The 26613-nt window shown below is 33.7% G+C and overlaps 2 protein-coding genes across 2 annotated transcripts; one reads left to right on the top strand and one right to left on the bottom strand.

The window, feature by feature from the left end:
• The first annotated feature begins 170 nt into the window (after positions 1-170).
• LOC132753403 (protein wech-like) lies at positions 171-1696 on the top strand. The gene has a single exon (XM_060743865.1). It carries the CDS (start codon positions 342-344, stop codon positions 1296-1298), a length of 957 nt encoding a protein of 318 aa, XP_060599848.1. The 5' UTR covers positions 171-341; the 3' UTR covers positions 1299-1696.
• A 5309-nt stretch (positions 1697-7005) lies between these two features.
• On the bottom strand, positions 7006-25708 carry LOC132753378 (ubiquitin-conjugating enzyme E2 N). Its single transcript, XM_060743834.1, has 5 exons — positions 25582-25708; positions 18657-18758; positions 16661-16805; positions 14318-14458; positions 7006-10744 (listed from the first exon to the last, which is right to left on the bottom strand). Exons 1-5 carry the CDS (start codon positions 25609-25611, stop codon positions 10710-10712), a joined length of 453 nt encoding a protein of 150 aa, XP_060599817.1. The 5' UTR covers positions 25612-25708; the 3' UTR covers positions 7006-10709.
• Between the last annotated feature and the right edge of the window lie 905 nt (positions 25709-26613).

The raw sequence follows: 26613 nt of genomic DNA, 5'->3' as shown, positions 1-26613 counted from the left end.
CAACACAACTAATCTGAGACAGTAATTGAGTTTCTCCTGATTCCGAAATTCTGATTACCCCGTTAATGGAAGAAGCAACAGTGGTCTCGATAGCGGGGTCCTACCGTATATTTTGGTCGTATTGTAAATTATGTGTAGTAAATACTATCTGGGTAGTTTTAAGAAACTTTCTAAGTCTCTTGAACAACATTATCTTAAAGTAAATATAAAATGCAATACAAATGTGTATAAACATGTAATAAATTTAAATCTACTATCGTATGCAAGGATTATATTAATGACAACGCAAATATTTCTTCATAAATCTATCTTTTTTTAAGCCCGTGTTAATATTAAACAAAATGGCTGAACGCAGGAGTAAAAACACAGAGCAGGAAGAAGTTCCTGGGCGCCTTATGAAAGAAAAATGTCAGCCATGTTTAAATAAAGATAGACGGACTGTCGCTGACAAATTTTGTACAACGTGTAAGGAATTTCAGTGCACAGAGTGTTCAATTGCTCACAACACGTATGCATTTATGAAAAATCATGAACTGGTAAACGCCAACGACGTGAAAGCTAAACAAACCATATTTGATATGAAGGGATTAGATCAATGTGATCAACATCATGAAACTTTGAAGTTTTTGTGCGAAGATGAAAACAAGCTTTGTTGCAGCACTTGTGCGATTGTTGACCATCGTAAATGTCACAGCGTAGTTGAAGTGGAAAAGATTGCCAAAAAGTTACCATCGACTGGTTCCAGTTTACAGAAGACATTGCAGGAAATAAAGGAGAACGCTGAGTTCGTTGTTAACAAAGTTATCTCTTTTAAAGATCAGTTAAAACAAGATGCTGAAAAAATATCCATGACGATAAGGCGAATGCGGGATGAAGTTGTTGATTTGTTTAATGCTTTGGAAGTTTCAGTTATGAAGAAAGTTAAATTATTTAAGGCAGACAAACTTGCTGAACTCGATAGGAAACAATCAAAGAATGAGGCTTACATAGCTATTGCTACACAGAGTCTGGAATCCATTAATAAAGCACATGCAAACGGAACATTAACTCAGCAATTTATTGTAGAAAAGAAAATGGAGAAACATGTAAATACACTATACAACAAGGTACATGAAGAATGCCAGAACATAAAGATTGTGGTTATATCCTTTGCTTTTGATGAATCATTGAAACTACCACCACTGCCGATTTCCGACTATGTTCCGGGACGACTGATTTTGAAGTCACAGCTGTCAGACTCTAGAAGTGACGTTAGTCAACAAAATAATAAAATTAACACGGATGTTTCTAAATGTTGAATTCTGCTCATGCCAGTGATAGGGACAGTTGAGAGTTACGTCGCACCAACACAGTAGAGGTCATATTGCAACTTTTCAGCTGTGCTGGTGGAGAAAGAGCTAAGGTGTTCGCGTAAATGGTAGTACCGTGCATGAATATTAATCAATCAGTGACTGCAACACTTTTAATTTTGCCGTTTTGGACGTTCTTAAGAGACTCCTTTCATCTACTGTATTAGATTAAACTGAATAAAGTAATATAAACATGTGTATCATAAAAATATAGCGTTCGTACATGTTCATATTTATGTTTTTATTATTATTTTTCAGTGCATTCTAAAAGTAACCATGCAATAATCTGGTTGGTTATAAATAAGGTTCCAGTATTATGGATTTTTTGTACAAATTAAATTTCTTAAAAGGCAGGTCATCTCCAGTGTTATTTATAGTTTTGCTACATATAAATGTATTTCACTATTCAATTATAATCCTGCCCCAACCCCTTCCTCCCAAAGGAATATTGGGGAATTGGGGTGTTTCTAATTAAAGAAATACACTTCATATATAAAAGGCCGGTGTAAAGCTATAACTGAATAATTAAATAAACAAGAGGGCCAAAATGATCCTAGTTCGCTCACCTGAAATTACTCATATAAATATTCTAAAATTGATTTTGAATTTACACATGCCATTATCTATCAAACTACCATTATTTCCTCAAGGAGTTTACACTCTTTGTATACAATACATTGAATGTTTGCATGATTGTGTTGTTAAAAGTTTGAAAATGGAATAGAGCGATAGATATATGATCCGCGTCACGACAAAACCAACATAGTGCGTTTGCAACCAGCTTGGATCCAGACCAGCCTGCGCGTCCGCGCAGTCTGATCAGGATCCATGCTGTTCGCTATCAGTTTCTCTATTTGTAATAGAGTTTGTAAGCGAACAGCATGGATCCTGATCAGACTGCGCGGACGCGCAGGCTGGTCTGGATCCATGCTGGTCGCAAACGCATTATGTTGGTTTTGTCGTGACACGGCTCATATATTATGTGAAGACAAATTGAACATTTTGCAAAATACCTGATGATCCCAAATTGGATCACAATTGCCCTTAATTTTATTCTGCATGTTTTCAGATAATTGATTTAAAAAGTATGGTCATAAACATTAAAATACTATACAGATAGATGCAAACCAGTATACGAGGGATTCAGAAATACCCAGAATTAATTTAGCCGCAAATACATTTTTTTTTATTTGAACTTCATATTACAAAAACTACACTAATGCGTAATATACAACTCAAAATTTGCTAAGGATCACCTTTTTGGCATATTTCAGTCCTATTATCATCATGTATTAAAATCATATTTCCGCTAACGATACACTTGTACAGGGACCTCATAATCGTGTACTTAAGTTATCGATTTGTCAAGTACACCTTGCACGATATTAAGCACGTGGAAAAGCATACTCATGGAAATTTGGTGTTTTATGGCCATGTGCTTTCACTTAAACGTGTACAAGCAGCAAGACTTCTCTCATTTTATTGTCAAACTGTGTTCGAAATTAACAAACTATGGCAAATCGACAGGTTAGACTTCGTCTTAGTGAAGATGAGATGAACAGGGGTATTGGAATGTTGGAGGCTGGCCGTTCACAAATGCACGTTGTCCATGTCCTTGGGGTATCCCAGAGCGTTGTCTCCAGGATGAGAAACCGATTCCGAATGACTGGAAATGTCTTTCAGGGCCACGCCGGAGGTCGGGAACGTTCAACGACTCAAGCCCAGGACCGATTTATTGTCCTTCAGGCCAGGCGCAAACGGTTCTCGAACGCTAGCTACGACCTTACGTAACGACTTCCTGAATGCATCTGGTGTGCGTATAAGCACACAAACTGTTAGAATGCTGGGTTGAGGTCACGGAGGCCAGCAAATTGCATTCCTTTGACACAACGCCATATTCAAGAGCGTTTGCAATGGGCGCAGACTCATGTCACATGGCCAGTTAATAATTGGACCCCGGTCCTCTTCACTGATGAGTCAAGGTTTTTCAAATATATAAACTTTGGAACGAAAACTGTTGAATCTTGATTTCACATTTATCCTACGTTCAAATGACGCGAAATTTACGGTGTCGTTTCCCATAGTTTCAGAATTTATGAATAGGTTCCTATTAGTAATATACTTTTGGTGTACTTTTAAAATTTCAACGTACGTGTCGTTCTATGAGCTGCGCTGCTGTGACATTACCGTGGTTATTTAATGCGTACTTAAATAAAACAAGACGTCATTAAATAAATATTATTTTACGAACATATTGGTGAAACATTGAACTTAACACATAAATTTAATGAAGACAACATGAAAAAAATATAAACAAATTTCGGGCAATACAACGGAAGCGTCCTGGTGCCAATTTAACATGTTCTATAAAAGAGATAACCCCTACGTAGGACTTTGTAACTTCTACGTAGGACTTTATAACTCCTACGTAGGAGATAAAAAAGCCTAATTAGGAGTTTATAACTCCTACGTAGGACTTTGTAAGTCCTACGTTGGACTTTATTAGTCCTACGTAGGACTTTATAACTCCTACGTAGGACTTTATAACTCCTACGTAGGGCTTTAAGTCCTACGTAGGAGTTACAAACTCCTAATTAGGCTTTTTTATCTCCTACGTAGGACTTATAAACTCCTACGTAGGAGTTATAAAAAACTATGTAGGACTTTATAAGTCCTACGTAGGAGTTACAAACTCTTAATTAGGCTTTTTAATATCCTAAGTAGGAGTTATAAAGTCCTACGTAGGACTTATAAACTCCTACGTAGGAGTTATAAAAACCTACATAGGACTTTATAAGTCCTACATAGGAGTTCCAAACTCCTTTAAATTAATTTACACTAGACATTTGTTAAGAATGACCTTTTTGTATAATAGTTTTGTTTCTGGTTAGGTTTCTGTCTTATTTACATTGTAATGTTCATACATATAACATTTTTCTATATTATGTAGTAGTGGAGGAAGACTTCAAGGCCCTCTGTGCATTGTTTCTGGCTCAATGAACCACACACTATTACATTAAAACTGGCAATGATTTAAAATAGAGAAAATAACATCTAGTTTTAGCTGTTTTGTAAATGAAATTTTAAATGAATAAATCTTTTCCTTCACAGAAAGATAGAATCACAACTGGCTTTATAAACTACATATAATGTAAAATTAAAGGCACATTATGTACCAGAAACGAATAAATATTTCGCAGTATCGGTTTTATAACGTTTAAATAATGGTTTTTGAACATGTTAGAGGCTTATCACCTACGATTGTAGCCCTGAATATGAATTTATTTGTCATTAAAGTGGCAAAAGGTAAACTAAGTAGTATTTTGACTTCCATACAAAATACTATATTATTACAATCATACTAATTGCCAAAAAGCAACGGAAACAAAACATGGCTCAGGTAATTGGCCGATGAGTAGCAATTGAAAAATATATCAGGACAAGAAAAATAAATCATTTGAGAAACATTAAGCATTTATGGGGCATAATGAACCTTTAAACAAACCAAGTTATGTTAAATTTTTAATACAAGCTCAAATTATTCTTACTTTCTTACACTGAATAAGGACATTAATTTCAGAATATTTCTATATAATAATGGTGGGGTGAAAACAAAAGGCAACAAGAATTAATCAAAGAGACATGTATATATTACAACAGACAGTTACAAGCAGGTCTTTCCTCAGTTACACAATCTTTCTTTAAATAAGAACAATTTTCAATCTACATATCATTAGCACTTATAGCAGAAAATAGTCATTTAACGAAGTAACATCATATAAAATGTTATAATTATGTCTCATGACATTGGGTGGCGTTATTTTAAGTGTAAGCATGTTTCAATCAATCATCATGGGAGTTTGTGGTAAAAGAAAGTAAACAACACAGTAAATAACTAACTGGTTTAAAGCACTGCAGTTTTTGTCAAAATACACAGTAATCAAATAAAAACGTTGCAAAGAGGTATATACCCTGTGGTCTTTTGGACCATAATATATGCATTACAGTCTGCATTTAACAACAAAATCTTAACAAAAGCAGTGAATTTAATAAACTATAATTTAAAAACCACTGCTTAACACTTTTACACAGATCATTTTTCTTCTCAATATATTCATACCTTCTTAAAATGCATATTTTTTATATTTGTATTTTTTTCTTCAAAATGTTCTGGTAACTTTTTTTTGAAAATTATGTCAAGGAGTTTACTACAAAAAGTTAAACTTATGCTAAATTATATTCTATTTCAAATAATTTATAAACAGGTATCAAACAACAAAGCAAAAACCATGGGTAACAAATGCGGTAATATCTAAATTAATTGGTGGTTTTTTTAGTTGCAGCAGTTAGCCATTCTGAATAGATCACCACTGCATTGTTTCTGGGCAGGCTGTCAAGCAGTTTACCAGTACAAGCAGCTTCACTTTCGCAAGGAATTGAAATACTTCTGTATATGCCAGAGCAGAGGTACAGTGAAAATAAACGTAGAAATGATTTGAGCAGTGTCACGACAAAACCAACATAGTGCGTTTGCGACCAGCATGGATCCAGACCAGCCTGCGCATCAGCGCAGTCTGATCAGGATCCATGCTGTTCGCTATCAGTTTCTCTATTTGTAATAGGGTTGGTGAGCGAACAGCATGGATCCTGATCAGACTGCGCGGATGCGCAGGCTGGTCTGGATCCATGCTGGTCGCAAACCCATTATGTTGGTTTTGTCATGACACGGCTCATTTCATGATTGATCACAACAAAAGTGACCTGTACCCTTTGGGAATCAAACCTGGGTCCCCTGATGCACAGTCCAACGCTCTACCAATTGAGCTAACTAGAAGATGAGATAATACCTAGAAATTATTTTATTATGTTTTATAAATTTTCTGAAGTGTACCATGTCATTTTCAAATATTTACCTACACAAAATTAAATTTACATGTTTCTCAGTCTGTTAACATACAAATGCACAAATAACAAGAATAAATCAAAAAGAAAAATTACCAAAATAAAATAAAATTTATTTCTGAATTCAGAGAAATCTTCCAGAACTTCTGTGAATTCAAGGACTAAATTAAAACAAAGATCATTTACAATGTTTACAAAATTAGATTATTTTTTCTTTTTGGGGGATTTGGTATTAATAAATTTTTTTTTGTCTCATCCAAATTTAAATGAAAGAAAAAAGGGGGCCATCTTTAAAATAGCGCGTCTTTGACAAAACCAACATAAGGGGGTTTGCCGAGCATGGGATAAAAGACCAGCCTCGCATCGGGTCCCATTTTGTAAGCAAACAGCTTTGGTTTCCTAAATCAGACTGCGCGGATGTGCAGGCTGGTCTGGATCCATGCTGGTCGCAAACCCATTATGTTGGTTTTGTCATGACATGGCTCAAATGAGGAAGAAATGATGCAAAATATCTTGAAACATTCACTACCATTTATCTAAATCTAACTGCACGCACACACACTTCATGTCCACCCATTCTCACAAGCTGATTATTCCTTGTTCTTAAGCATGACTTAGTTTCCCATAAAATACCAAGGACATTGAATTGCAAAAAAAAAATTACATACATAGTTACAGGAAAAAAAAACAAACTTGTAAGTCAACTATAATCTACTTCAAAAAGAGCTACTTTTATCGAACCTTTTTTTTAAACTTTAAGCTTTAAACTACCAGCTTTCGCCTTCATTCAACAACCACATATAATAAATAATTCAACTCGGCCAAGTAATTTACTAAAAGACCGATTCTTTTGCAAAGCAGATCAACTGGCATTCAATAATTTTCTAATACGAAAACAAATTATTGTACACTGGTAAATACATAATTAAATAGTAAAACATCGTATGTGAAGATACATTACACGTATTTTTTTATTTGAAAACAGTAAAAATTATAACAGAGTACAATATTTATAAGTAATTTGACCCTTAACCTGCTGAATTTGACTAATGATTTGCAGGACTCTGAATATTTAACAATCCATTCTACATTATAAGAGATTTTAATATTGAAAAACAAAATTACACTACTTCTTGCACAGTTAAAGAGTATGGACAGACTATATAGATGTGCAACCTGGCATGACTCTGTACTGTGGGCTATGATGACCACTATCAGTTTTACGGACTGTGATCATCACTATCAGTTTCATGGGCTGTGATCACTGTGAATATTACTGTAAATTTCATGGACTGTGATTATCACTATCAGTTTCATGGGCTGTAATTACTGTGATTATCACTATCAGTTTCATGGACCATGATTATCACTGACAGTTTCATGGGCTGTGACTGTCACTATCAGTTTCATGGGCTGTAATTACTGTGATTATCACTATCAGTTTCATGGACCATGATTATCACTGACAGTTTCATGGGCTGTGACTGTCACTTTCAGTTTCATGGGCTGTAATTACTGTGATTATCACTATGAGTTCATGGGCTGTGATTATCACTATCAGTTTTATGGGCCATGATTATCACTATCAGTTTCATGGACTGCAATTACTGTGATTATCACTATGAGTTCATGGGCTGTGATTATCACTATCAGTTTCATGGACTGCAATGACTGTGATTATCACTATGAGTTCATGGGCTGTGATTATCACTATCAGTTTCATGGGCTGTAATTACTGTGATTATCACTATCAGTTCATGGGCTGTGATTATCACTATCAGTTTCATGGACTGCAATTACTGTGATTATCACTATGAGTTCATGGGCTGTGATTACCGCTATCAGTTTCATGGGCTGTGATTATCACTATGAGTTCATGGGCTGTGATTATCACTATCAGTTTCAGCAGATTAAGAATTAACATTGAACTGTACAATATAACACTGGAGTATACTTAGCTGAAGATACATGGCAGTTGCCAGACACATCCTGTATTGTACACAACAATATTAAATATTTGTTCATTCTATATCCAAATTTTTTTTAGAAAAAAAAAAAATGTGTGTCTTACTTAAATATTCTAATAAGAAACATCAGTTTTGTTTTTCAAGACAATTTTAATGTGTCATTTAGCAGTTGCAAAAACCTTTTTTTCTTGACAGTAAATGGTTAAGGTCATTTGCACTAACCTGTCCTCGAAAGAAAATATTGGATACTTCTGTGTCCAATACAGGAAATTCTTCGGACAGTAAAGTGGTACAATTCAAAAGAAGCAACTAATGTAAGTTACGAGTATAAAATTGGTATACAACAATATTATCTATCATATTTCATAACAACTTTCATTTTGTAATGTCTGCATGGGTGACAGTTTGACATTTTAGAAAAATCGTGAAAATGTTTCAGTGAACAGTTTTATGTGGAAAGTAAACAGGTTTCTGAAACAATCCCTAGACTTTCACCCTTTTACCTATTTACAAAATATAAATGTTTATATTTTATTACCAAAGTTACTCATAAAACAGCAATTTCTGTACAAATATGTGATCTATGTAATAAGGATAACTTTCTGGTAAAAAGACCCCGACTCTTTACTATCTAACTATGCTGTTATTACACATATTTGAACAAAAACAGCTAACTTCTATCATAAATTATATATATTTCATATATTATATTATGTTATCACACATAACTTGATCCAAAAAATTACAGTTAAAAGAAAAGGATAATGGAGACTTTTAACTGAGTAATCCTGTGAGTAAAATATTTCTTTTTCTGTAATGTAAGTATTTTTTATATTTATATAAATGGTGTAAACACTGCAACAAACATACTGTATGTTCTAGATGAAAGTGGCTTGACAATGAATGTTAGCATAGCCTGTACGGATAATATAACATATCTGACAAAAATCTCTTCATACAGACCTAAGCATACAATTCTAACAAATGTCTTCATACATTTTGACGCTTGTTCTTCCAAAATGGCTTTATGTGTTCAATGACTGAAATGTTGCCTTTTTTTTTATATCAATGAAAAATAAAAAATGTGACAGCCTAAAATAATGCAGGGAACCACAGTTGCAAAATTCGAATTTCAAGAAGTCTTAAATAAATATCCAGTATATAAATATCAGCATTTTGACTGGCTTATTTTAAACTTTACACTTAAAATTATCCAATGAAAAAGCAGATTTCCGTGACTGGTTCCTGCTTTATTGTATAACTTTCATTCCTTGAATTTCGGCAGTTGATTGGTTAAAGTTAAGTGCATAAGTGAAACTGAACCAATAACACGCTACCTCTATGACCTTGACCTCTGATCCTCTAGTTTTGCGAAAAAACTTAAAAATGTTTATCACACACCTGTGCCGATTTTGTGACTCTGTAAAAATGGTATTGCACGGCCGTGCATATATTTTGACGTGACGTCATTAGCGTTATACAAACATAGTGTAAAGACGCGCTAACATTTAGCGTTATTCTATAGGCATGACAATGAAAAAATACTCTTATATTTACTTTAAATGGTCTTTATTTTGGGTTATGTGATAAATAGAATATTAAATTCGTGTAAGTTCATTACTGAATTTATTGAACTTGTTAAATAAAATAATATAATGCTCCCCAGAGGCTCGCATAATATAACTTTATTCAACTTGTGCAATAAATTCAGTATTGAACTTACACTCATTCAATATCCTCTATTTATTTTCAGTTGTTTAATATATTGAATATGTTTACTTTATTCTGTTGAAAATGCTTATGTGAATGTGACCTTAAAATGATCAATATCCATTTACACAGACGGCCTTTTGATACACTATAAATAATAACAATAATGTAAATAAGGTAGATTTTTTTCAATAATAATGCTCTGGTGAAAATCTGAGTACACTATCTGATGCCAATCGTGTTTAAATTATTTATCAACTTTAAAATGAACATTTCATATGATGATACCATTAAAACTAAGAGCCAATGCATCTGTAAAGATTTCATCTTGAAATTACATCTACAAACAGTAATAAATTCAATCCAAGTGGTGCAAAGCAAATGTCTAGTAATTCCCCTTAAGACTTATCAAAAATGTATGTTCTATATTATTTAAAGTACTTCATAACCTTAACAGTACGCATTAGAAAAAAAAGATTTTCAGCAAGTGTGCAGACAAAAATATCGAAAACTGTCAACACGAAATGAATCATCATCGAAACAGGTGTTTATTTGTTGTTTTTTAAATAGACCTTTATAGAGCCATTACGGAATACCAATGGCAGAAAAAAGACCCAGCTCTTCTGGGGACACACTATTTAAAGTAAGAGGTCAAAAATTTCTGTGAACATCATGTGACATTTAAAAATGCATCAATGAGCTAGTTGCCATGGCAACGATGATGAACGATGACTATGAGAGATGAGAAATCACAAGAATGGAGCGTCTAGTGGAGGCCTTATTAATTCCTAGCATACTGTTCTGTCCATTCCTTAGCTGAAAAATATAACAATAAATAAAATATAATGGAAGCTGACCTAGAATTTTAAAATACATTATGATAATTATATCATCATAAATATGTAGCTTTAGTAAACATGTGCATGTATATCTTATTACTGAACACTGTCGATTAAAACTAAAACTGCCACTGTCATGGCGTGAATACCCCCGCATACCACTTTGTCAGAATCAACACTGGCCATTTAGAACTCAAGGACAACCACCCAGCCAAATCTGAGGTTACTAATCCAGTGCATTGCTAAGATACGTATTCTCCATGCTTCAAATGTGAAAATTTTAAAATCAAGTTTTTTTAGTCAAGGCCCCTGTGACCTTGACCTTTGACCCAGTGACCTCAAAATCTATAAGGGTCATGTACTAATCATGACTAACCTCCATGCCAAATATGAAGACTGTGGGCCAAAGGAATCTCAAGTTATTGGGCAGACAAGCTTTTTAAAGTCAAGGCCCCTGTGACCTTCAGGGTTCTCGGGGATGCTTATTTCGGCGTCCCGGTACGCATGTTTATTGCAGCTGGACGCAAATATTTCAGAGCAAGGATTCCACGTACGCTTAATTTTGCCCGGGGACGCATAAACATTCCCGATTGTTTACAACCACAAAATTTAATACACAAATGCGTCAGCGCGTGTCAGTCTATAAGGTAGGCGGTCCTATGCACATCGACCCGTGAAGCAATTAGCAAATCAGCGATAACGCTTCCGATCATTATCACGCAATAGTGATCAGACTAACGTATACACGCGCTGTACAGTACATGTAATTACCAGATATATCACGAGGTGATAATTTTATATCTGATTGGAAATTAGCAAATTTTACCGACAAAAGGATAAAATTATCGACTATTTACGCCGCAAGTTTAAAGACTGTTTTCTCAAATTACAATATTTTCGGCATTTTCTAGGCACAATTTTGCTTTAGTTTCATTCTTGCAAAAACTTTCTATAAGAGTATTAAGAATTTAAGATATTGTGCCGAAATGCCAGGTACACATACGCTTTTCTCTATCCGAAAATTGATCCCGAACATCGGCGATTTCACGTTCGCCAGAAACCCTAAAATTTCGCAAAAATTCTCGGTTTCCAAGCCAAACATGCGAATGAATTGTTTCTTTATTATTGAATCAACATTAAATCTTTAAATGTCGATCTTTAATTTGCCCCCTTTTGAAGATATTTGCTAAAATAATCGTCGATCGGATGAATCTCTTACACACTGTGTGAATCTGTACACGATTTTCCTATTCATTCCGCTAAACGCTGCCTATATACATTTACGTTTTTTTTTTAACAAATACAAACTTTTTGTCTTAAGAGTGGACTTATTTAACCAGAGAAAAATTTGATTTGGTATAAAAGTGAAAAAAAAGAAGATTTCCATGGGTTGATGCATTATAATGAAATAATTTCATAATAAATATTAACAACAAAACAATAATTATACTATGTAGTTCAGAGTTTCTTTTGAATAACTATTTACTTTGGAAGTCTCTTGAACATTCAAAATATCAGCAATGCTATTGTGAACATTGAATGACTAATCTGTAAACATATTAATTGCGACGCGCTTTTGGACTCCCAACTTTTTCAGGGTTGGGAGTCCATGGACTCCATGTTTTAAAGTCCTAGTGAGAACCCTGACCTTGACCTTTGGCCCCAAAATCAACAGGGGTCATCTACTAATCATGACTAACCTCCATGCCAAATATGAAGACTATGGGCCAGAAGAATCTCAAGTTATTCGGGGAAAAGGAAAAACCGACGGACGAACGGGGAGACGTCCGGACGGCCAAGCTGATTCCAGTATACCCCCCCTTACAACTTTGTTGTGCGGGGGTATAAAAAGTAAGGCAATAATATAACTAGCTAAACTGCAGTAAATTTAGCAAACATATCACTTTGAAAAAAATTTAGATCATATTTATTTTAATTATTATTTTTTCTAAACAAGAAACACAGAAAGCCTGACCTTTAGTGAGATTTTAATTTTTGGGCTAAATTTTAATTCAAACCGTCACTGTCAGGGTTATAATTATAGCGACTTTTCAGCTTCACTGTAAGAGGAAAACCTCAGGTGCCCCTCTGTGCATAAATGAATTCAAGGAAGAGCTGGCAAGATAATACAAGCATTGACCGTCTGTAAGCTAGCGACACAGCTACCTGTCATGAACGAATACAAAGTCCCTGGCAGAATTTATATGCTCCTAAGTATGACCCAGGGTTCTCGGGGACGCTTATTTCGGCGTCCCGGTACGCATGTTTATTACAGCTGGACGCAATTATTTCAGAGCAAGGATTCCACGTACGCTTAATTTTGCCTGGGGACGCATAAAATTACAGATTGTTTACAACCACAAATACACAAATACGTCAGCGCGTGTCAGTCTATAGTTAGGCGGTCCTATGCACATCGACCCGTGAAGCGATTAGCCAATCAGCGATAACGCTTCCGGTCATTATCTCGCAATAGTGATCAGACTAATGTATACACGCGCTGTACATGTAAATTACCAGATATAACACAAGGTGATAATTTTATATGTTTGATCAACAGTTAATTGGAAATTAGCAAATTTTACCGACAAAAGGATAAATTTGTCGACTATTTACGCCGCAAGTTTAAAGACTGTTTTCTCAAATTATAAATGAGTGTAATTTTGAATGATTGTCGAATATTTTCGGCATTTTCTAGGCACAATTTTGCTTTAGTTTCATTCTTGCAAAAACGTTCTACAATAGTATTAAGAATTTAAGAGATTGTGCCGAAATGCCAAGACAACAAACAAAAATACACATATGCTTTTCTTTGATCCGAAAATTGATGCCGAACATCGGCGATTTCACGTTCGCCAGAAACCCTAAAATTTCGCAAAAATTCTCAGTTTCCAATCCAAACACGTGAATGAATTGTTCTTTTATTATTTAATCAACATTAAATCTTTAAATATCGATCTTCAATTTGCCCCCTTTTGAAGATATTTGCTAAAATAATTGCCGATTGGATGAATCTCTTACACACTGTGTGAAGCTGTACACGATTTTCCTATTCATGCCGCTAAACGCTGCCTATATACATTTACGTTTTTTTTTTTACAAATATAAACTTTTTGTCTTAAGAGTGGACTTATTTAACCAGAATAAAATTTGATTTGGTATAAATGTGGAAAAAAAAACACAAAAAAAACCACCTTGAATTGTGTTGATGCATTATAATGAAATAATTTCATAATAAATATTAACAACAAAACAATAATTCAGAGGTTTTTTTGAATAACTATAAACTTTGAAAGTCTCTTGAAGATTCAAAATATCAGCAATGCTATTGTGAGCATTGAATGACTAATCTATAAACATATTAATTGCGACACGCTTTTGGACTCCAACTTTTTCAGGGTTGGGAGTCCATGGACTCCATGTTTTAAAGTCCTAGTGAGAACCCTGTGACCATTATTTATTTACACTGTATGTCATTAAAAACCTAGAGTAAATAAACCAGGCAATAATATTTATAAATCAGGTAACCAGATCACTGTGTCTTACTCACCTGTTTGTATTGCTTTAGCTTCGTTGTTTTTCCATTGTTCTGCAACGTCATTAGCTAGGGGATCATCTGGATTAGGTGCACTAAGTAATGCTTGTATAGATAATAATACAGTTCTTATTTGTAAAGCTGGACTCCATTTATCTATAAAATGAAAAGAAACATATCTTTAACATGTAAACTTACTATAGCACAGTAAACTAAACCAGTTTTAACAAGCAAATTCGTTAAAATTTATATCCCAGGGCACTTGACACCTTTTTTGGAACAGGTACCCATACCCTAAGTGAAGGGGAATTTTGCGTCGTTTTAAGGCAAAATTCGAAATTTTATGTTATCATGTATTTAGTGTATTTTTTTATCACATTTACTCATTACAGTATTTCCTACCATGGGTTTCAATAGTTTGTAATTTTCCTACCATTGAAATCAATAGCTAGTATTAGACTAACAAATCAAACAAATTACTTTAAGTTGATTTATTTTAGAATTTGGAGGGGATTATATTTTGAGATAAGATTTTGAGAGGGGAACGGTACCCATATTGGGCTCCAAAAACGACCAAACGAGTGCCCTGTACCCCCCCCCGTCATATGAAATATATCACCTAATTAAAGCCTCAGTGTTTTATTATGATCCAGAACTCACAAAACAAGGCAGTGTCAAGTAGACCAGGAAGGGCATAATATCAACTTAAATATAATTATATCTAATTGTAAGCAACAGATTTATTTGGGAGATATGCAAATTGATAAAAGATATGTAAATGAATTAAAGGGAGTGGAGGCCTAGTGGTTAAGGTGTCTGCCTCTCAACCTAGGGATCATGGGTTCCAGCCCTACTCAGGTCATGACCATGTGTCTTCATACAACACCAGTAAAGGTTGGTTCCAGGAAGCGGACTCAAAAGTGATTAATATGTTGCAAGAACTTGTTTCCCACTCAAGCTTAAAAATATATGTTTAACCTGAATAAAATTAATTAAATATCTTACAAAAAAAGTTCCTGGAATCAACAACATTTAAAATCATTAACATTACAGTTACATTTAGTGTACAGAGTTAAAGACATCCCTAGCTACAAATTAAATATGAACAAACATTTCAACTTGTATGAAAAAAAACAACAAATGGTAACATAACAAGGGGGCCATTGGCCCCAATGCACTCACCTGAGTACTAAATGCAATTGATATATAAAAGTTACCAGGTCTTAAAAATATACAAAACAGGGTTAATGTATTTGTGTAGGTAAAAAGTTGATGTTTTAACTTTTAAGACAATACACCAAGAACTTTAAAGTTATGATCAAGGTGGGAACAGTTTTTACTATAATATAAGCATAAAAGGAAAACCTATGACCCCAGGGCAGGACCAACTTTTGACCCTAGGGCTACAATTTGAACAATCTTAGTAGAGTTCCACTACACAATGCTTCATGCCAAATATCTTACCTCTAGCCTTTGACAGTTCAGAGGAGAAGTTTTTTTTAAGTTTTACTATATAGATATAAGGACCTATGACTCCCCCCCCCCCCCCCCCGGGGAGGGGCCAATTTTAACCCAAAGGGCTATTATTTGAACAAATTTGGTAGAGGACCTTCAGATGATATTATATACCAAATATCTAAGCTCTAAGCCTTGTACCTTCAAACAAGAAGATTTTTTAATTTTTTATTATATACATATAAGGAAAACCTATGACCCCCTGGGGCGGGGCCAATTTTGACCCCAGGGCTATAATTTGAATAACTTTGGTAAAGGACCTATAGGTGATATTACATACAAAATATCTAAGCTCTAAGCCTTGTACCTTCAGAGAAGAAGATTTTTTAAGTTTGCATTTTTTTATTCCTTTTCTAGCCCGTGATCTACTTATGCAACAGACCGGAACCATTTGAACAACTTTGGCAGGGGACCACCCAAGGATCATTCCTGTAAAGTTTGGTTACTGTGCAGTCATTGGTTTTTGTGGAGTTGATATTACATACAAAATATCTAAACTCTAAGCCTTGTACCTTCAGAGAAGAAGATTTTTTAAGTTTGCATTTTTTTATTCCTTTTCTAGCCCGTGATCTACTTATGCAACAGACCGGAACCATTTGAACAACTTTGGCAGGGGACCACCCAAGGATCATTCCTGTAAAGTTTGGTTACTGTGCAGTCATTGGTTTTTGTGGAGTTGTTGTATAAACAAATTGTTGATGACACACGACGACGGACGGTGGGGGATCACAATAGCTCACCATGAGCACGTTGTGCTCAGGTGAGCTAAAAATATCACCTTGGCAAGTTCATTGTAGAAATTCACCAACATTAGGGTCTATTTTTATCTTAAAGATTGCTTACCTTTTAATATATCTAAACATATTCTGCCTAATTTATCAATATTAGGATGGTAGATTTTAGTCATGAATCTCACTTTTGGCGCAGACATTGGATATTCCTCAGGTAGAAATAGTTCTAATTTGAATGTACCATTTTCATACGGTGACTGAAATATAAAAATATATAATTTTTATATTCATATAATACATTTATGGCACAGGTATTGCTCTGTTGTGGGGAGATTACTATTTTTCGAAATTTTGAGTAAGAAATTGATTTACATGTATGCATATTATTCAAAAAGTAATAAATGCTATCTACATAATTATAAAATCAAATTTCCAAAAATGGTTGATATACATTATAATTATTATACTCTAGTTCGACAGTCTTTCTTTTACAAATTAAACTATAAATAAAAAAGGCTTTACCAATTAAATCAAACAAGTTGTAAAACATATTTCTACTTCTTAAATGGAACAAGTGTTAGTGCAAGATTTTAGGATGGTGAGAAAACAAGACTGGAACACTGTCCTGTATCAACCTCATTAAACAAAATAAGTTGTTAACAAAAGCTTCCCCCTGTTATTCAACCAGGAAGTTAACAGACTTTTAGTCATTTTAAGCTCTTAATGTAAGTGACCTCAAAACAAAGGGTGTCATCTGACAAACGCCATCAAATATATTTGAAGTTTGTTACAACTCAATAACTATCAACAACAAAATGTCCACTCATTGATTTTTTGAAATCATTTTTTTTCCAGCAGAAATATTTTACAAATCTGTGATTAGTATAATTCTGACAGCTGTCTGCTATTAGTAAAAAGTAAAAGTAATTGCATTTTATATTCTAAGTTTCATGCTTACGCACGTTCACCGACTTTACAGCTATTACCCCTGGTCATCGGGCTACTGGTATCTATCTATCAATCTCCCTGGGGAGTCTTTTAACTCCGCTTAGTGCAGCCGACACTTTGGCGCAACGGATTTATACCACCCTCGCAGGTACCCATTTACACCTGGGTGAAGTGAAGCAATCGCAGGTAAATTTCTTGCTCAAGGAAATTAGCAGTGCCCCTAGTGGGGTTCGAACCCGGGACCTCTCGATCCCTAAGCGCTCGTCCTACCACTGGACTACTGCTCCTACAACTATAACTACAGCAAACAAAAACTCTACACTTCAACAATCTTAATAACTGGGTCTATTCTTCCTTCTATAGCAGGGGCTTTTTACAACAATCTTCCCACTCAGAAAAATATACTAAATTATCCAGTTTTCCTCTAACCTTCACTTTATACCAAGTTTTTCTTCTTCCCCTTTTGCAAAATTAATGTTTCATTTTCCCCAAACTTTATTGGAAGATTCCCTCCCCCAAATACCTGTGAAAAAGGCTTTGAGTAATAATAATGGCAACCTTAAATACCAACATAGCAGTGTCAGATCACAAGGCCCAATTTATTGAATGTCAGGCTATGGAAGAATTGCCAAGATAGCCAATCTCGTCCCATTATACTAAGTAAACAATAAACTGACCTGTCCTTCCAACAATCCCCTTGATCATTTATGTGGTGAGCCAAGACAGAAATCATTTTTAAATTGGATTTTCTACAGACATATTAGTGATCTAACCCTCATTTCTTTTTATCTATAAGTGTGACCTTGACCTTTCAGCCAGGGACCGATTCTTGCATGCAACATGATGTCATCATTATGTGCGACACATTAATTTTCAAAACCATCATTGTTGATCAGACACGAACATCAGTGCATTTTTTCATTAAAAATTTTCTTTGAAGTCAGTGAGTTACCTTGACCTTTGATCTTCAGACCTAGATGTTGCTTGTCCCAATGAGCTACACATTTATAAAAATATTTTAAAATCCATCCATAAAGCCTTAAAGGACAAAATTATGGACCGGACATTAAGACAGACAGACAGACAGACTGTACAGTACAACTTCCCTTTAAAGCAGGATATCAATTCAATCATTAATAGCTAATTCCTCTTAAAATTACCTCAGCAGGTCCATTGACAATTACATGGAAATATCTAGCATTAGATTCGTCAGGTCTGGCTTGAATCCCAGGTACTGGCTCCTGCATGAGCCGTTGCGTCTCCTGTGAATAAACACGACATGAAATGTTACACAATGCACACCTTATTCATGAAATATTGAATAAATAGGAATATCTGCTGAGTCAATTATTGAATATCAACTTCAGGTACATTCCTGTTAATGATAATCTTTTCACAAAATTGAATAATTGTTCTTTTCCTGAAGGAAGTAGTTCGCCCGCTCGCATCTGTTTGGGTGGCGCAAGAAAAAAATTCATTAAACTCGCCCAGCAGGGCAAGTAAGGTTCTCCCAATCAAAATATTGTTTCTCTAAACTTTTATAAATAAAGTTATTCAGTAAAAGAATCAACCTGCAGGCACTATTCAATCATATTACTGTAAAACTAAAACCGGACATTGACCTTATGACTAAGTTAGTAAACAAGAGCTGTCACAGGAGACAGCAAAGCTCGACTAATAAAATACTGGATGCAGTAAGGAGGACAAAACTATGAAAGAAAAATCAATTATGTATAATTATGTATAAAGTTATAGTAAAAAAATAACATTTGTTAACATAAATTCCAAGATCAAGGGGAATAATTCTAGAAATAGTCATGCTAGAGTTATGGACCTTGCCACACAACATTTGTGTAATGATAAGAAATATATATTTGGAGTTTGAAGTAAATACCTTAAAAAATAAAGAAGTTATTATATTTCTTAAAGAAAATCCAAAGTTCAAAGAGAGATAAATCTGTAAATATTGCTTCAAGAGTTATGAACATTGTCACATAAAATGTAATTGATGATAAGGAATAAGTATTTGAAGTTTGAGGTAGATACCTTTTAAAATAAAAAAGTTAAAATAAAAAATAACATTTTTCTAGTAAATAAATCTAAGTTTATTGGGAGATAATTCTTGCAATAATGGTGCTAGAGTTATGAACCTTGTCACATAAGATGTGGATGATGAAAACGTAAATATATTTGAAGTATGAAGTTGATCCCTTTAGAAATAAATAAGTTACAGTAAAAATAATATTTTGTATGGAAAATTCTAAGTTCAAAGGGAGATAAATCTGTAAATATTGGTGCTAGAGTTATGAACCTTGTCATATAAGATGGGGATGATGATAACGTAAATATATTTGAAGTATGAAGTTGATCCCTTAAGAAATAAAGAAGAAACCGTAAGAAATAATATTTTTTGAGGAAAATTCTAAGTTCAAGGGGAGATAAATCTGAAAATATTGGTGCTGGAGTTATGAACCTTGTCACATAAGATGGGAATGATGATAAGGTACATATATTTGAAGTATGAGGTTGATCCCTTAAGAAATAAAGAAGTATCAGTAAAAAATAGTATTTTTTAAGGAAAATTCTAAGTTCAAGGGGAGATAAATCTGAAAATATTGGTGCTAGAGTTATGAACCTTGTCACATAAGATGTGGTTGATGATAAGGAACATATATTTGAAGTTTGAAGTTCATACCTTAAGAAATGACAAAGTTATAGTGAAAAATATTTTACTGCACCAAAACTTTAATCTAAAATCTGGACGCGGACGCCGACGCCGGGGCGAGTAGGACAGCTCTCCATATACTTCGTATAGTCGAGCTAAAAACTGTACCAAACACGTAAGATGAAACAATTTGACAACAGCAGCATTTGACAATGTTTTATACATACGCGTTCATTAATGTTTTATACTGAGCCATTAGCTGAGTGTGTTAAAATCTGAATGAAATAGGTATTCGAGGATCATATATTAAAAGAATGATAAGTACAATTATAAATAATATGTAACTGTATAGAGCTGATCATACCGATATATAGACCGGTAAATAGTTAATTTGAGTCTTGTGCTTTTGATTTTAACAAATTTTGTCCATCAAAATGCAGGGCAAGTACATTAATTTTAATTTTTATCAATCAAAATATAATATCATTCTTTATTATGGTTCCCATTCAAATTGACATTTGGAACCCCTTGCCGATTAATACCATCAATCCAAATATTTTCAAAGTTTCACCAACATACTTTTCCCCAAAATGGAACTCTTAGCCAATCCCAGTTGTTTAATGAATTAATCATAAAGTAAGTAAACTTTTTACTGATAAAAGAATAAGTACAATTTTTTATAAATCAGATAAAAGAACCTTTATACGCAACTTATTCATAAAATTAAGAATAAATAGAAATAGACGCCAAGTCAATATCAACTTCATGTAGGTTCCCTGTTTCACAATGTCATTTTCCTGAAATGGAATAATTAATCCCAAAATTTAATTTTTAAGTTAACTGATGTTCTCTGATAGGTGGCTTGAAGCCTTCAATTTAGATATCTTATTAGACATGAAATGGCTGTATTTTTAAAGTAAACAATAGCATGTAGTATTGACAAGTGGTTTGTGTGGCCAAAAGTGTGCAGCCACAGATGGGTTTACTAAATATTGTCATAAACATTGACTGTCTTTATATGAACTAAGTAAAAAACTGAGGTATATTGAGTGAAAAATATGAGTTGTTTCCCTTATCTTTGAGTAAAATCAATATCTCTCTAATGCTAAAACAAAGCAAATTTAGCCAATTATTAAACTTCTAGTTTAAGATGATTTAATGTCCAATTTTAAAATTTATTACACCAATAAAAAGCTTGTGATCTTGGCTTTGTCTCAGTATATACACTTAACAAAAGTTCTAACCGATCACTTTTTAAATTTAGATTATTTTATAACGGGTCAATAGATCCTTATAAAATTTTGCAGAGGTGATTTTTGTGTCATTTTCTACCGATCTGTGGAATCAAAAATAATTTAATACGCTTCCATGCACTCACGTGGGAGACAGGGTGCGGTTTACACATTTTGGCACGAAATGTTTGTGCAGAGCGTGGTGAGTATTAAATTTTACATTGCATAAATCCTTGTTAACTTTATAAGTGAAAAAACATAATACATGGCACGAATGACTTATAAGTGAAAAAACATAATACATGGCACGAATGATGATGCAGGATCGTGCCGTAGTAGTTGGAATGTTGAATGCTGGAGCCTCTGACAGGTGAGTGGCTGTTCATAAAAATATTTTTTTTAAAATATCGATAAATTATTATTTAAATTGAAAAATGTTAAAATTTTATTATTCTTAATGTGTTCATTCCCTTTGAAATTAAATACAAGTCAGATCTATTGGTATTATTCTTTTTCATTTATAAGCGAAAACTCAGGGTGATTGGTTAGAACTTTTGTTCAGTGTATTTCAACACATTGACACATAACCCTTTCGCTGCCAGAGGGTTATTGTTTTATTGATCACCTATTTGCCAGAGGGTTTTCTAAGAAATTACTATGTTATTAATTACTATAATTATTATTATCATTTGTTATTAGTATTATAATAATTAAATATGTTTCCAAATATGCTAGTATAACAATAATTATTGTCGATAGTATAATTTTCTTTATATTTATTATTATTTTCATTATTATTATTAATTTATAATTATTATTATGATTATTATAGAAACGGCAAAAGCGGTCCATATGACAAATAGGCCGAAAATAACAGGGACGGCATAAGCCGTCCCTATGGCAGTGAAAGGGTTAAGGTATATAAATTTAGGGTTAATACTACAAGTCAGACCATTTTACATATGATTAATACAGTGAGATACGCAACCGGTTATCTTTACTTGCAATTCTGATAAGAATAGCAGGTCATCTGCTAGTTAAAGGAATAGGAATGGATGGATTGATGTCTGTCTAATATAAATATTCATCATTTAAAAAGAGGAACTATGACAGTTTTCCTATTGACATCAACCCTATAAGAGAGAAATTCGTGTTTTAAGACACTATTTTTTACTTGAGAATAAGTTCATGGGCGCCGCCATTTTGGCGTTCTGTCATTCTCGCGAGACAGACGAGACCGAGATTGTGACGTGTTACACCCACTTCCGGTATAGGTGTACACGCTGGTACAACTGAAATATATCTTGATGAAGAACTTATTAATTTTATTGCGTACATTATATATTATTTATGAAAACATCATATGGAACTGAATTGCTTTAATTAATTAATTGAAGACGCCGCGACATTAATTATCATTTGTCCGATATTCAAGCTTGCTGATGATCCCACCACATGATTTAAGCAATGACTGCTTAATTTTCAAAGATAAACCATAAATTTAATTTGGGTACTATGAGAAACTTCTTCAAATTGACGATAAATCCTTTTATTTTGTACTTAATTTTCGCTAGACAAGCTGTCCAAATAGGGTAAATCGCCGGTCATGTATCTTTTTTTTCAGGTAAAATATTAACTAAATCCAATATGCAGAGATCTGCTGAGGACGCGATTTTCCGCCATTGACGCTAAAAATGAGAATGGCGCAGGAAATCGGCAGCCAGACTAATATCGTATGAAAACAAAACTGTCCGCTAGGTTATTTAGGCACCCAGTCAAAACTGGTACCAACAGCAACAGGTTGCCCATTCCCCTATAATTACGCATATTCTCGGGTTTATCCAGTTCCCTAAAGCTTTTTTTCCACGTTATCTACTTACCAAATTCCTTTCCCCGACAGATACGCATTTCTACTACCGTAAATTTAATCCAATAAAACAAAAAATCATAAATCTACTTAATATTTAAAATGATTATTGGTAACTGAAAAAAAATTTGTTGCTATTTTATGACGTGCTGTAATTTACACTATAATTTGACAGGTGTGGAACCTAATTCCCCCTAAAGTCATTCAGTTCACTGATGAAGCGTAAAAAAATAGATGTCTATTTCGTCATTAGAATATTTGACAAGGGTGATTAACCAATCAGGGCAACATTGTGCATGATCAAAAGGTCTGTCGGCACAGAGGCATACAAGGAGCAATAAAAATCGTCAGTACACAGTGTGACAGGAACATTTGGTGCAAATTAGGAACAATTAAAATGGACAATGCGCAGTATTAGACATAAGTAGTAAGAACCAGCAATTGTGTGAATAAATTATGCAAATTAGATTTTTGAGCAGCCAATAAAAATGTTTTGCCTGCAGTTAATATTAGGCTACGATAACGATGCGCAGCATTATACGTTGACAGACATGTTAACAATTTACTTTTCAAAAGAGTTGCTTATATTTTTGAAATGTGTACATCAATTATAACATATGTTCACACCTTTAAATTTGAAAGTCAGAATCGAACTGCAAAAATTTAATTATATGTACTATTAAGAACACCTTTTAGTAGGGTTTTTATAATGGAAGTCGCTAGCGTACGGGCCCGTACGGCTAGCCAAAAGTTTTAGCCGTACGTGAGCCACGTACGACTAGCAAGGACACACTGTATTGGCTAGCCGTACGGCACTTTTCAAAATTTTATGGAAGTCGAAAATGCATATGTTATTTTATGACTTTAAGCGAGGATTTTAACCAAGATACAGCATTAATTGTCTTCGGATGTTAACTTTTTAGAGATTCATCGCCTTGATCGCTATATATATATCGATCTTTGTCATCGCAAGATGTCGAGAAAAAAATAGCCTTTGGTTGCATTTACACCAATTGAAATAGTTTACAAAATTTTGATCATAATCCTTTTTTGTTTCATTAAGTTTTCGACACCTTTAATATGAAAAAAAAAAAAAACAACAAACATTGAAAATGATTGTTGTTAGGCTCTTGATAATTGCGACAATTACCGACGGTACTGTATAGAAGTTTGTCCATCAAGGAACGTTTGCATGTTCCGTGAAAGGCATTCTAAAATTCTATTGTCAGTCCCTGGATAGGTCTTAATTAAGGCTAATTTATTGATTGACTGTGCTTATATGTTCGATATTTGTCTACTGTTTTGAAAATTATATAATTATTTTTGCATTTCACCGTTTGTTTTTTTTTTCAATGTTCTTTTTATTTATTTATTCCACTCAGATCATTCTTTATTCGATCCATGTGCTAAAAATTAACAAAAATGATTTAATAATTCATCTTTCATACAAATAAAACAACAAATGATAAGCATGAAAATCAACAATTTTATAACGTTCGACTTCCATATAATTTTGAAAAGTGCCGTACAGCTAGACAATACAGTGCGTCCTGGCTAGTCGTACGTGACTCACGTACGGCTAGAACTTTTGGCTAGCCGTACGTTTCTTTATTTTTTATTTTATTTTTTTGATATTGTTACGTATTTTGAACCATAAAAAAATCTCCTCTACACCTCCTGTGAAAATTAAATTGTCTGGTCAATACTTTATTATATTAATATTTCCTTACGATTCAACTAGATTTATCATGAATCTAAAGATGTGGGGAAATGACATCATGCGCACCTGTTTTTATACGGCCAATACACAAACATGGCCGCGCTTACACCTGCTGATTTGTAGAAATCGGTGATTTAGCGATTTAAATTTTGTTATCATTCGTTTAATATTATTATTTGGCGGCAGAAAATTTGCAGATTTATTATTTATAGTATTCTTTTTCTGAAATCAAGTTTTTATTCTAACCTTGTCTTTCCCTTTAAGAAACTGATAATCAGAGTATAGTGATTAGTGAAATGTAATTATGTATTGTAATTTCAGTAAAAGACTGAAAGTGCTCACTTTGAGGCTTTATCATAGTCATATTATAAATTCTGTCAAAGAGCTCGCTTCGTGGATTCGCCTTATTCATGTTATACTGTAAAAGACAATGTAAGGCTCTTTTCGACAGTAACAACTGTCTTAAAGGAAATAAATATTATTATGGTAACAAGACTATGACTTGAATCAAACGATTTGTACGTTCGTTTACTGGTCTCCACCGTTGTCGGTGAACTATTTTGATTGTCATTAAAAACAGTACGTTTGTTCCAAAAGTTACCTTTATAATTCTTCTAGGTAAACCAGCCATGGAATAATAATTACGTTTTCTTTTTGTAATATTTTATTTCCAAATATTCCGGCAATGGCGGAAATTAGTGCAGAGTTGTCGTTCGCGAAATTTCGAATCTACTAAAAAACTAACGACATGTTTTCAAAATCGTTGTAATCATAAAGTTTTAACAACTGAGAGGTAAATATGAAATCAGACACGCGAACGGGAGTGAGACAATTAAGTAAATTTTATAGATCAAGTTTTGAAAGGCCTCGACGTTCTTAGAACTTGTTAGTAGAAAATCGATCATTGCATGGTCTTCCAAATAGAAAAACACCTTGATTATCATTATTCCATGTCATGTCCATGATTACAGTCGTGATTTAAACACGGCCTTTTGATTACATTCTGTGTTTTAAGCACGGACTTTGATTACAGCTTAAGCACGGACTTCAATTACGGTCTGTAATTTAAGCAAGGGCTTTGATTACAGTAAGGTTTAAACGCGATAGAAATGAACAGTTATATTTGACAATTAATGTATTTAACATTGTAATGACACCCATAAATGTCTTCAATGCTGTACACATATTTCAATTATTTTTATTTCATTATAACCATTTAAGAATTTTACAATTAAGGGTGTTCTAATAACAGTAATAGGATCAAATTAGAAATGAGTTTATAGCTTGATTAATGGGCAATTTAAGGATAGCATAAAACACACTTTTTATCATAAATATATTCCGATCTTTGTTGCATTTTTGAGAGTCTTTCATATGCACGACAATTTAGTATTTGTTTTTATATGTGTATTCCCTTGAATAAAATGTTATGATACGGCAAAAGCCATCGCGACCAAAAATGAGTTGGACCAATGTCCACATATGTTTTATATGGCTGACAAAACCCCTCCAAAGAAATTTTAAGGATGTATAAATTATCCAACACATTTATGACACATTGTAAATATCAAATGACTGCATACCATATCATTGCCACTTTTATTGTAGTGTTTTAACAAATGTATATATCTCC

This window comes from Ruditapes philippinarum, unplaced genomic scaffold, assembly GCF_026571515.1.
Source record: "Ruditapes philippinarum isolate M1 unplaced genomic scaffold, ASM2657151v2 ctg4_1_1_1_1, whole genome shotgun sequence".
Taxonomy (NCBI): domain Eukaryota; kingdom Metazoa; phylum Mollusca; class Bivalvia; order Venerida; family Veneridae; genus Ruditapes; species Ruditapes philippinarum.
The sequence above is the reverse complement of the archived record's forward strand: the minus strand, read 5'-3'. Positions and strand labels throughout refer to the sequence as shown.